This window comes from Acanthochromis polyacanthus, chromosome 1, assembly GCF_021347895.1.
Source record: "Acanthochromis polyacanthus isolate Apoly-LR-REF ecotype Palm Island chromosome 1, KAUST_Apoly_ChrSc, whole genome shotgun sequence".
NCBI lineage: Eukaryota > Metazoa > Chordata > Actinopteri > Pomacentridae > Acanthochromis > Acanthochromis polyacanthus.
In genome coordinates this window covers 9,392,201-9,405,113 of record NC_067113.1, presented here as the reverse complement: position 1 = coordinate 9,405,113, position 12,913 = coordinate 9,392,201, and the positions used below count along the sequence as shown (strand labels likewise).

Sequence of the window (12,913 nt, the reverse complement as noted above, 5' to 3'; positions counted from 1 at the left end):
ACAAAAACATGAGACAAGCGACAAAAATCATACAAAAAACAAACAAAAGCAAGACAAAATATTACAAAAGCGAGACACAAAATGTCAAAAAATTTGACAAATGACAAGAAACAAAACAAAAAATTAGAGAAACGTTACAAAGTGACAAAAAAATGAAACAAACGACCAAAACGAGACTAAAAATTATACAAATGACACAAACGAGACCAAAAATGACAAAAGTGACAAAAAATAGACAAAACGCACAAAACGATACACAAAACAATGAATAAAGTGAAACACAAAATGACAAAAATGAGACAAAAAACAGAAGCAAGATAAAAAGGAAACCCAAAACGAGAAAAAAGAGAAACAAAAGTACAAAAACACGAGACAAACAAAAGTCACACAACAAAAGACAAAAACAAGACAACATATGACAAAGCGGAACACAAAACGACAAAAAATGAGACAAATGACATGAAACAAAAGTTACAGTGACAAAAAAAAATGAGATGTACGACAGAAACCAGACCACAAATGACAAAAATAAGAAAAAAATGAGAAAAAATATACAAAAAACACAAGCGAGATAAAAAAAACACACACGACACAAGCAATACACAGAACAACAAATAAAGGAAAACACAAAATGGCAAAAAACACAAGCGATGCAAAAAAGAAACACAAAAAGACAAAAACATGAGACAAACAACAAAAGTCAGACAACAAAACAACAAAAACTAGACAGAATATTACAAAAACGAGACACAAAACGACAAAAGAACAATGAGCAATCTAGTATTTTACTTTATGATCAAAACAACTTGTCATGGTCTAGAAATTATTTTAAATTTACAGTTTTATTATTTTACAGTTAATGTCTTCTCTGTAGTTTTTACACTTTGAGGGCTGGATTGGACCCTCTGGAGGACTGGTTTTTGCCCACAGGCTGCATGTTTGATACCCCTGGTCTAGAAGGATCTAAGAAATGTCTTCGGGTGGTAAATGGCATGAAAAGGGGTTTAATAAGGTGTGTTTGTGTGTTTGCACTCATTAGGTGGACCTCACCACACACTGTGGCTTCATGGGAGGCCTTCAGAGAAATCGCAGCACGGGCCAGACCACGCCTTACTACGCCACTTCCACTACCGAGGTCATCTACCACGTCTCCACTCGCATGCCCCACGACCAGGACCACAACCTCACCAAGAAGGTAACATGCTGACACCGTCTGAGAGGTGTTGATGGAGATGCAGAGGCTCCCGGTGTTCCCCATCCAGCTAATGGCAGGCTGCCTCATCGTTTGTTGCTGGGTGGTTTTGAAGAACACACCTGAACACTGTGACATTTCAAAATTGTGAAAATTGCTGTGAAACGTGGATGGAAACATAGTAAGCCCTCCTCCAAACGACTGCTGGGTGGAACTGTGTGGTGCAAGAGAGAGTAATAAGTTCTAACAAGCACATTTGCCATTTCCTCTAGTTTCACTCCTTTTATTTAGTGAGGAGAAAAGTGCTTCTTTTGCTTCTTTGCACTCCTGAGACTCACATTGCAAATGAACATAGGTGAACACACACACACACACACACACACACACACACACACACACATCTGTTGTATCAGTGTTTCTACGCCAGACCGATGTTTTCAATAATTCTTGGGTGCAATCACGTCTGTGTTTGTGCACGATGTGGGGTGTGGGCTTGTATCAGTGTCTAGGCAGGCAGGTTTATTGTGTGTGTGTGTGTGTGTGTGTGTGTGCGCACCTGTCAACCCTCAGGCGCTGGGCGCACTGCACATGGCCATAATGTCGCTTTAATCAGATCATACTTCCTGCTTCTCGGCCTATCACATCGCTTCAGGCTCCTGATTGGATTATCAGCGCCTGGTCCGACACCATCCGTCTCCCTGATCAGCTGATGGCCCCATCAAGCACACATAGTCACATACGCGCACACACACACACACACACACACACACACACATGCACGTAGACTACAAACCTGTTTAACTTGACACAAACACACATCCACAAGGGGTTTTATTCTCATCAGTCTGTGCAAAAAAACCACACGACTATAAATTTGTGTTAATGCTGGACAGAAAGGCACACGCACACTTACACATGTTAACAAGCACACACGGGCTCACAAACACATGCACACACAGTTTGACAAACGCATCCACTAAGAGGTTATACTGACAGACACACATGTCCATACTGGCAGACATTTATCATCTATCCTGCTGCCACACACACACACACACACACACACACACATTTACACAAACACACAGTGAGTTTAGTCCATCGCAGGGCATTTGTCCAGGTCTCCCTCTTTGCAGTGTGTTGTGGTCCCATACCACATCTGCTCGAAACACGATTAAAAGGATTAAAGCTGCATTACACCAACTGATTGTGGCATCAGAGATGACATCACTCTCTTCATCACAGAAACATTTTGAAAACAGGGATGAGACTCAGACACACATCAGACTGCAAGACTCCACTCTGCCTCCGACTGTGTCACCGAGCTGCTCTGACACCCAAAAATATGACTTGAAGCTCGTAACTCTCTTTCTCCAAATACAATAACAGAACAGCCCATCAGTTCTCTGTATCACTCTGAACTGTATCTTGCCAACATTTTGAATTGCACAGACAGGGGGAAGTGCACCTAATAGATTTATTTCAATTAGAACTTGATAAATATATCAACTTATTGTATCACTGTTCCAAATTTATCTGGTTATGTATCAGGTCAGGTTAATTAAGCTTCAATGCAGTCAAGTAAATTCGAGCAGTGTCAGAGTGAAGTCAGTTCCAGGCATGATTCATTAGCGTACAACCCAAAAGGTCAGAAGAATTTTAAGACGTGCTATCTCAGTCTGTACTTATGCTGCAAGTCAAAATCAAGATGCAAGCTTTTCCTTATTTTCTCCCTGAGTTCACCTTAGAACACCTGTGTTACCATTTGGCCGGCATCAACCTAAAGCTTATGTAAAATTTGAGCGAGATGTGTGACAAAATTACATTCCATTAAACTGTTTGTCCTGATACACTGTTAAATTATATCCTGGTTAACAAACATCTTCACAGTAGGCAGAAAAAAACTTGTCAGAGGATTAAAGAGAAAAAAGTGATTGGAGTCAGAAACACATTTAAAAGGAAATGTCTTCAATGTGTTTGTCTCAGGGCCAAGGCCGACACAAACCAGACGAGTAGGGAGACGTGTGTGTGTGTGTGTGTGTGTGTGTGTGTGTGTGTGTGTGTGTGTGTGTGTGTGTGTGTGTGTGTGTGTGTGTGTGTGTGTGTGTGTGTGTGTGTGTGTGTGTGTGTGTGTGTGTGTGTGTGTGTGTGTGTGTGTGTGTGTGTTGGCAGTCATCAAGGTTAATGACTGAGCTGTCACCAGCCCTGACTGTAGCCTGCTGAGTGAACGTGAACCCTGCACACACACACATCACCACACAGCATCACACATGATCCCATCTGTCATCCAGCCCATACTCCATCTTTCCGGGGCTTCACTCTGTCTTGTTGTCCCCTCTCCATCTTCACACACTCACTCCATCACGCCCAGGGCCACCTACACTAAGCACACACCCAAAATCAGAAGCCTTGGATTTATGATGGATACAGACTATCCACTGCAGTGTGTGTGTGTGTGTGTTTTGTTGCATTGGCTAAGTTTGTGTTGTTTATGCTGCATAAAATCATAATATGAATGTTTATTTGATTCTAGTATTAATGTCGGTCTTGTTCCTTCTCCACCTCCCGCCACTCCAGCTTCGACACCTGGGCAACGACGAAGTTCACATCGTTTGGTCGGAACATTCCAGAGACTACCGCAGAGGGATCATTCCCACTGAGTTTGGAGACGTGTTGATCATCATCTACCCCATGAAGAACCACATGTATTCCATCCATATCCTAAAAAAGCCAGAGGTATAAACAATAATCATACTGACAACATAAACTGCCCTTTTTGGAAAAAATTTCCTTCCATATGTGTTTCTCTAGAATCCTCTGAAACTCTGACACGCCTCTGAAACAGCAGGACATTTAGCTCATTATTAAAACACAGTGTGGTAATTATTCCCCCACTGGGCTAATGAGTAATAACTATACATGTAATTTTAGTGGAAATCATTGGCCAATCAGTGTAATCATTTTCATCACAGTGGTATGACTATGTGTATGGCACGACTGGAACTTTTAGATGGCTTTTTGTGAAATTTAGAGCATGAATTCCAAAAACTTTTCTTTGAGTGCCGACAGATTGCCACGAGGCTGTCTCCCCTTTAGAATGAATCATAGTAGATGTGTTGAACTCTTGAATTTAGTTTAGCATCATTTATAACTGGCTTTATGACCAAATACCAATAAAAATCAAAGTTCTGCATCAGTCTAAGCCAGTGGTCGGCAACTGGCGGCCAGCGGGCCAAAACTGGCCCATCAGGAATAATATCTGGCCCACCAGATGATTTTGAAAATTTGATTTGGCACGGAGCCAAGCCAGTCCGTCACCGCAACACGAAACTCGCGTGGTCGGCTGCTGTCGGAAGGTCCGCTGCTAAAAAACTTCTGTCAAACTCATTTTTGTTCAGGTTCCACATTCAGCCCAATTTGATCTCCAGTGGACCGGACCAGTAAAACCAAAGCATAAAAACCTATCAATAACAACAACTCCAACTTTTACCTTTGTTTTAGTTTAAAAAATTTACATTCTGAAAGTGTTCACATTTAATGAACTGTCTTTTTACAAAACATTATGATCATCCTGAAATTTCTTAAGAAAAATTAGTTCAATTTCAACAATATTACGCCTCAGTTGATCCTTTAGACGTGCATTACAACTTCCAGATCACAGAGTGTCGACAAAGGAACACAACATTTAGTCACAGATATCTGGAACTGAACCATATAGTGTTTACTTTATGATCAAAACAATTTGTCAAGGTCTAGAAATTATTATATATTTACAGTTTTACAAATTTGCAATTTATAGTTAATGTCTTCTTTGTAATTTTGACACTTGGTAAAGTCGCTGAAAATGGACCATTTGGTGAGCCGCTTTTGGAGCGCGGACTGTATATGTGACATGTCTGGTAAAAATAATCGGAGTAGATGAGCCGTGGTGGTCATCAAGTACGCTGATGTTCCAGCTGTACATTAATGATGCGTTCTCCAGTTCTCAGGAGTCAGTACTTCCAAGTACGGACTTGCATGCTTGGTATTGAGAAATGGCCAGCACAGTTTGAGTAATGTTGTATGGTGCCAAAAACAGACCAAAATTAAGACAATAGTTGAGCTAATTAGTTCCACATAGGCAAACTTTTCCTCCCAGTCACTCGCAGCCACCTGTCATGTCTTTGTGCATGTGTTGTGCACGTCACTGATCTGAGACATGCACAACCATAATCAGTCAAACGATGAGACTTGCAACAGTGTTTAAGCTGGACAAAATGGGGAAAATTTCCCTGAACTACCCAAGATTTCTGAATGTACATTCAGATATGAGCTGTGTTTTACTCAGGGATGAAGCTAAACTGCAAACCACAAACATGCAAGCAGAAGCTGCTGAAGTTCTGAACTCAGAGCCTCCAGTCTCCTCGTCTCTCTCTAGTCAGTTGCACAGCTGGGACGGTGCTGAGAACAGAGGAGGGGACTTACATGATGTGGACATGGAAGTTCTGCTGCCACACAGGACCACTGCAGCATGGCTCGGTGCAGCTCCCACCTGCTGTGATGCTGCAGAGCAAATCCATCTCATCACAGCTGGGCACAGCATGGCACGGCTAAAACGGGCCAGCTCTGCCCAAGTAGGTTAAACCCTAGTTGACAGTCAGTGAAATAATCAAAAATAAATTCTAAGAGAGCAAACAACGGTCAGGATTAAACAACAGTAAGTGACATCATGTCACACTTTTTCACTAGCAAACTCCAGCCCTTAAAGGAGGCTGTGAGATGCAATTTAAAGCTCCAGAAAAAACAACTATTAGGTTAAGACTTCTTAAATTCAATTTCTGATGTAAAACAGACAAAGCAACAGATTCTCATATGGGAGAAGTTTTGAATTTATGTCTGCTCACTTAAGAGATCAATTAATAATTATTATTAAAACTGTTGTCAATTAATTTTCTATTTCTGCAGCTCTAGATGTTTTTTGATGATGGAACACTGTGTAGATTTGGAAAGTCCAATCAACCCGAAAGTGGAAACATGCAGAGGGTTTGAAACAGACTTTAATGTTTCATACCAGACCTCACAGATATTCATCCAGACTGACTAACAATCCTAGAGAGAGTCTTGCCTCGAGTCTTGCTGATCTGGTTAATGTATCACTCTAAAACACACAGACATTAATACCACAGCACTGATGGAATAACTCTATTTCAAACAAGAGCTAACACAATAAAATGCTGCTTTTTTCTGTATGACATAGATACCGCAGCACTAATGACATAATCATATTCTCTTTCAGTCATTCTGCAAGGAAAAATATTGAATTATCATGAATCTAAAAACAAGTTAGATAAGATATTCCTTGGGTTGTTGTCCTGAAAGCACATGTGTTCAGCCATACAGCGCATGGCTTGGAGACCAGATCTGCAGATAAACTCAATAAAAAGCCCAACATTAGTCTCTATGGTGGATTCCACAAGCAAAGTATTGAATTGAATCAGAAAGCCATAGCCTGAATCAAATATTGTCATTAAAAAAAATCTGTTGTGTCAATCATTCCTTGTCAGTCGTGATTCACTAAAACCCAGCAGCTCCCAGACAGCATTCTGTGTCCAAAAAGGGCAGTTCGTTATTAACTATAAAATGAAATTATTAATGTTAACTTCAGTCTGTCTAATGCCTGCTTTGTCCTGTCTGCTTGTTGGTTCTCTGTAGGTGCCATTCTTTGGTCCGCTGTTTGACGGTGCCATCGTGGATATGAAGATTTTGCCGACCATGGTCAGAGCCACAGCCATCAATGCAAGCCGAGCTCTCAAATCCCTCATTCCCCTGTACCAGAACTTGTATCCTTTGATCCGCTTTGTAAAGAAATAATGAAAAATTAGGATCAACAGCCAAAGGAAGGTAAGCCAAGCTCATTTTCTTTCCTGCTTTATCTCTTTCTCCAGCAGCATTGGTAGCATTTTCTTAATGACGTACAGTAGTTTACTTTGTGAAGCCTTTTTGCCACAAACTGATTGATATTTAGAGGCACAAATTAGTAACCTAAAGGAACAGTTTAAGATGTAGAATATGTAGATTTGAGTGGTTCTTTCAATAATTGATCAAATTATATAATTATTGAAGTGAAAGGACAACAATTCTGTCTTTACAGTCAGATTACTGTAGATATTTCAGTGACGACAAAAATCATGATTTAACAGAAACAAAAGGAGATGATCAAGATCCCCTCAGGCAAAGATAAATAGAAGAACTGGCGCTGGTTTCGAATTAAAAGTTCAAATGTTCTTTATTGTCATTAAGCACAGCAATAATAGTCTGTAATGAATAAAATTAAAGCGTTGATAGAAAAATAGAAATCTAGAATGCTAAAAATAGCAAATAAATGCTATTTGCATTTTTGGGGGGGGGGGGGGGCGGGGGGGGCGGGGGTGCTGTTATTGAGAAGTCTTCTGGATTGTGGAAAGAAACTGTTGGCCATTCTGGAAGTTCTTGCTTGGATGGATCTGAACCTACTCCCTGATGGTAGCAGTTGAAAGGGATGATGGGCAGGGTGTGAGGAGTCCCAGATGATTTGGTTTCAGGGAGCGGGAAGGTGTAGATGGTGGTGATATCTCCAATGACTCTACCAGCTGTTTTTATGAGCTGCTGTATGGCTGCCTGCTCCACCTTCGAAAGGGTAGCCACAGCAAATATGGGTTCGGTGTAGGTTTTCTACTGGTTATTGTGCTTAAGTTAATTGATGAACAAAAACTATTCCTGGCATTATTTTTGAAAATGTCCTCACTTTACAGTATTTTCTGACTAATACTGTGCTGTGTACAGCAAACACACTTTATGGTAACATCAGTGGCCCAACCAGTTTTGTCCCTGTGATCCATTTTTGCCCTAGAATTCAATTTTTCTCCACCAAGCACAGTCAGTTTGCCTAAAGCTATTAGTAACCTACATAGTACTGTGTATAACTCATGACGCCTTGAAGTTGGGAGTAGTTTAATCTGTACCCCTCCACTTTGTGTCACAGTTTATCACCACATGCTGGCAGATTTCATTGAGATTCAATCGTCTTTGGTCAACATATTACTGCTAAATATGTCTTGTGGGTGATGTGCTTTAATCAGGTGTTGTTGCTGACATTGACATTTCTGAACTGACTACACTTTTGATATTCTTGTATTTTTTTCTTCTTTCCTCGTCTCCGTCTAAACAGAGCAGAATCTGTGCTTTAGCATCTTACTGCATACTAGTATGGCTAGGAATCAGCTGCTATAGTCAGTATGAGATGCCTCTCAGTTGTCTTTTGTGTTTATTTGTACTTTTTAGTGCTCTTGTTGAAATCGTAAGCCATTAAATACTTCAGATAAAACTATTTTCAGCACGTTTGCATAAATCTGAAATACTCTCTTAGACAACTCTTGTAAAATGACTTATTTGTAGTCTTTGCTAACCTACTTTGAGTTGTGAGAATGTACCTGTACAGTTGTGAGGGCTGTTGAAATCCTAGCACATGGTTGTGTGAGCGAGAATGTTGGTTATCGCTCAGCTCAAGGATTAAGAATAGCAAATCAATGTCCAGTGCTGTTTGGCTTTCAGAATATAAGTGCTACTGTGATAGAGCTGTGTTTAGTTGGCTCTGAAGTGCTATATATCAAGTGTGCACGTCTGCTGTGCACGTCCAGGCTGCAGAAGTTGGGATACACATTTGGTGTGTGTTTGCGTGCATGCTTCTGTGTGTGCAGGAGAGAAAGAGAAACAGACAGACAGGTGTGTATACAGTCTGTCTGCTTGATCCGATGTGATGGTAGTTTGGTTGGAAGAAGCCCGGCGGTCAATACTTATCGATGACTCTCCTCTCTAATGCTGTTTCTAAATGAGGGACTTTGCTCCCTGGTCTCATACACAGACATGTACACACATCCAGGCAAGCATCCAACACGCTCATACACACTCATGTGGACACAAGCGATGCAAGTGCATCCGCATAAAGACATGCAGATTCATTCACAGTTGTTTAAACAGCGTGCATTCAGAAACACTCATAATACGAGGTAACGGCATCCCCCATTGAGGCAAGTTGGCTCATCATTGGAATTTATTCTAAGCTGCACTTAAAGCAGTTTGATGCTGTTCCTCTGTCTGTCTGCACATCTTTTTAAATTTCTGCTTCTTTCTCGTATATCTAAAGAGTTCATCTACATGTAGGTTAAACACCACAGTTGTAAATGTGATCGCAGGAATTCTCATTTAAATCCACACCACAATAAAGAGCTGCTTCAAGCTTTTGCAGGTCAGTCATTAAACCAGCCAAGGCTCATGCAAGAAGAAATCACAGAAGCACAAAACCTTTCCATGTTTTGTTTAGCAGCATCTTCTGCCCAACTTTTAATAATAAAATAGAAACAAAACACAGTTCTCATCTTGAGAGAGGAGCTACTATCATTGCCATTCCTTATCAATTGTTCAGCTCAAGTCAAAGGTGCTTTGTTGAATATTATTGTACACAAGTTCTACCAAGACATACACATTCATCTCTGAAGTATTATAAAGGATGTTTGGGTTTTTTTCCTTCATGTAAAGCATGTTTTATCTTTCTTCTTTCTCAGCAGAGTGGCATGACATTTTTGCCAAATTTGTAAGTTTCACATTTTATTTCTAAAATCTATTAGAGTATGTTTACATGCTTTAATGTTCAAAACTCATATTATTTTTCTCATACTCTGCATTCACTTAAGGAAAAGGAAAACCCCAAAAAGCAAAATATTAACTCTTTACAGGCTTTCTTGCATTTATACGTGCAAGGGTAGCATTGTTTTTAAAATGCGATTCCACCACATTAAAACTGTCTCCAGGAGAGACACTGATCAAACAACTCACCTACAACCCATAAAGCAACACAAAGTAAACCCACAGTATCTCTTTCCTAAAGTCAAACAAGCGCTCACTTAGAGCAAACGCTAGTCCCCGATTTATTCAAAGAGAGCTACTGTAGATGCAAAAATTTAACCATATAGTCCAGGCAAACCTTTTTCAAATTGAAATAACTGTTTTGAAATTATTTTTTATCTTTGTCCCCCTATTTCTATCACATCTTAGTTCTCCTCTCAGAGTTCTGTCCTTCCTCTGTTCTCTTTTCCGTCATTGCCTTCCTCTACAGTGCTTTGTCTCTCTTTACTCCCAGCTTGCCTCTTGTACTCCATCTTTCAATCCCTTTTCTCTCATCTTTTCCAGTTTTAATCTTCCTCAATCATTGTCTTGTCCCATTGTTTCTCTTTCTTTTCCTCCTCCTCTCTTCTCCTTCCACCTCTCTCCTTTGTTCGGAGATGAAAAATGTGGTGGAGGTGATCCAAGCCAAGAATATAGAGGGAGCATTGGGAGAGACGGGGAAGTTGAAGTTGCCTTTTGCTCTGCAGCGTCCACCCACAGGACAGAGACGTAGAGATTGTTAGGCTCAGTGTGATGCTGTAGCACGTCTAACACCCCCGACCCCATTCTGCGTGTGCGTGTGTGTGCGTGTGCACGTCTTTGCATGTGTCCTGACATCAGTTTGTGTGTTTCTCTTGTGTGACTCCAGTAATTTAGAATTAGTGTGCAGGGATGTTGAAACCTATACAGTTGTGCCTTTTCTCATGTTTCCATGTGAGACATCAACTTAGCAGCTACATGTCCATGTTTGTGTGACCATGTACACGTGATGACACACATGTGGCGCGCATGCTTGTTTCGAGGTGTTTGTGTGTCTGCGAGTGTCCTGGTGTGTATTGATTGGTGGTAGCAGCAGGTCGATGTCTGTGACAGGCTGAATTACAGTAATCAGTCATTATTGACTCTCCATCTCTGCTACACACACCGCTCTACTCCACTCTTCTGTCTCTCCACCTCTCCCTCCTTTTCTGCCCTCTACTTCTGTCGCTGTCTGTCTCCCTCCTCTAACTCTCTGCCTCTGTATCTCTGCCTTCACATCCCTTTACTTCTTCTTGTTCCCTCGTTTTTTTTCTGCTCCTGTCTTGTATCACTTCGTCTCTCCCATCATCATTTCCATCTTCCTCCCTAACTTTGTCCTGTATTGTCTCTCTTGTCTGTCTAATTCACTTATCTTGTGTGTTCTTCAGACTATGTCATCTTGTCTGTTTTTCATCTTTTTTCCAGATTTATTTACTTTTCTGTCTTCATTCAGAGTTTTTTTTTCACTTCCCAGTGTTTTCTCCATAATATAATATCAATCCTGCTTGGAAAAGTTAATGAACATTTTGAAAGGAACAGGACAAGATAATAGACATCGATATAAGACGAGTAAACTTTAATAAATTAGCTTCCCAATTTATTCCAATCTTAATTTACGTCACACACCATTTCAGATTCCTTAAAGTTAAATGTCCAAGAAACACTCATTCAAACCCAGGAGGAAGTCCTTCTTACCAGCTGCAATCACAGTAATTCACATGCTTATTTTAACTTGTGATTTATATGCCGTGCATATGTTTTAACTTATAAATTTTTTCTAACTTATATAGTATGTACATGGTTATACTGATGACTATTAGTGTTGGTGTTCTGTTGGGTTTGTAGGTTGTCTGTGTGTTTACATGCTGCTATTACAAGTAATTTGCTGTAAAGGATCAATAAAGTGTTATTCTATTCTATTTTAATTCAGACAGGAGTGGCTCAACGGTTGGGTCTGTGTTACCACAGTACAAACGGTGCCACTATGAAAAATTCCCATAGCACACCACATTGCAATCTCTTAAGTCTTTAAGGTGTATCTCTGGCTAACTTTGTCACGTTTGTGATTTTGTACGTTAATCATCACAGTTAAAATAGCACAACATAGTTCAAATCGATGGTACTGAGCCACAAGAGACACGGAGCTTTGTAGATAAATTTCATGAATAACGTTTACCAGGCATTCCTGGGGATTAGAGCACATGAGGGTGCGATGTCCTTGTGCACGAGTCTCCTCAAGTGCTGCATTAAGCTGCACGACTGTGTCTGATTCTGAGTGCTGCATTGTAACATCAAGGGGCCTCGATGAGGGTCTGACACAGAAGTAAATGGGGGTGCAGAGGGATGGAAGGAAGGTTGGCAGGGAAGAGTATGCTAGTATTAACTGGCATATTTCTCTTCTTTCTTTTTCTGTCTCTCTCTCTTTATGTCTGTATTCTTCCCTCCCTCTCTCTCTTTCTCTGTCTCTTGGCCCTCAGGGCAGTCCATCTGCCTTTTCTCTCTCTCTCTGATCTTTCATTCACCATGACTAGAGCCATCCAAAAACACACACAACACACTCACACAGAGTGCCAGGCTGCTGGAGCAGCTGTGTGTAAGCACAGCTCTATCTCACATATCAGCTCACTGCAGCAAGAAAAGCAATCCAAAACTCCCCAGCACATATGCATGCACACAGCGTTCATATAGCCCTCACTGCATTCACACGTGATCAAAGTAAGGCACTGACAAGCATCACTTTGGGTTTAGAAACTGTCTACCCTGTAATGACTCCTCCATCAGTCCGTCAGCATAGCGTTAGTAGAGTAGAATGGATTCATCCTGTTGCCTATCGCAGTGAAATCAATTCCTCTGAGCTCAGATTAGGCCAGATGAAAATAAGGTGCACACCGCAGAGTCATATATTGGTCTCATCTCATCACTTCAACTAATGCTGAGCACGGTTCATATCTGACTGATGGTAACTTCCTACTTTCTACCTCATAAAGGGGCCTTGGAGAGGCTTTTATATCAGGATTCCTGGAG

The 12,913-nt window shown here is 40.8% G+C and overlaps 1 protein-coding gene across 7 annotated transcripts in view; it reads left to right on the top strand.

Annotated features, from left to right (window-relative positions):
* The window catches only part of ralgapa1 (Ral GTPase activating protein catalytic subunit alpha 1), a 76,550-nt gene that overhangs the window by 39,246 nt on the left and 24,391 nt on the right, over positions 1-12,913 (top strand). For all 7 annotated transcript variants that reach the window (XM_051957962.1, XM_022201656.2, XM_022201655.2 and 4 more), the window contains 3 exons: positions 1,040-1,195; positions 3,770-3,928; positions 6,884-7,011. In XM_051957962.1, coding sequence (XP_051813922.1) covers positions 1,040-1,195; positions 3,770-3,928; positions 6,884-7,011 — 443 coding nt within the window. The remainder of the gene's footprint in view (positions 1-1,039; positions 1,196-3,769; positions 3,929-6,883; positions 7,012-12,913) is intronic.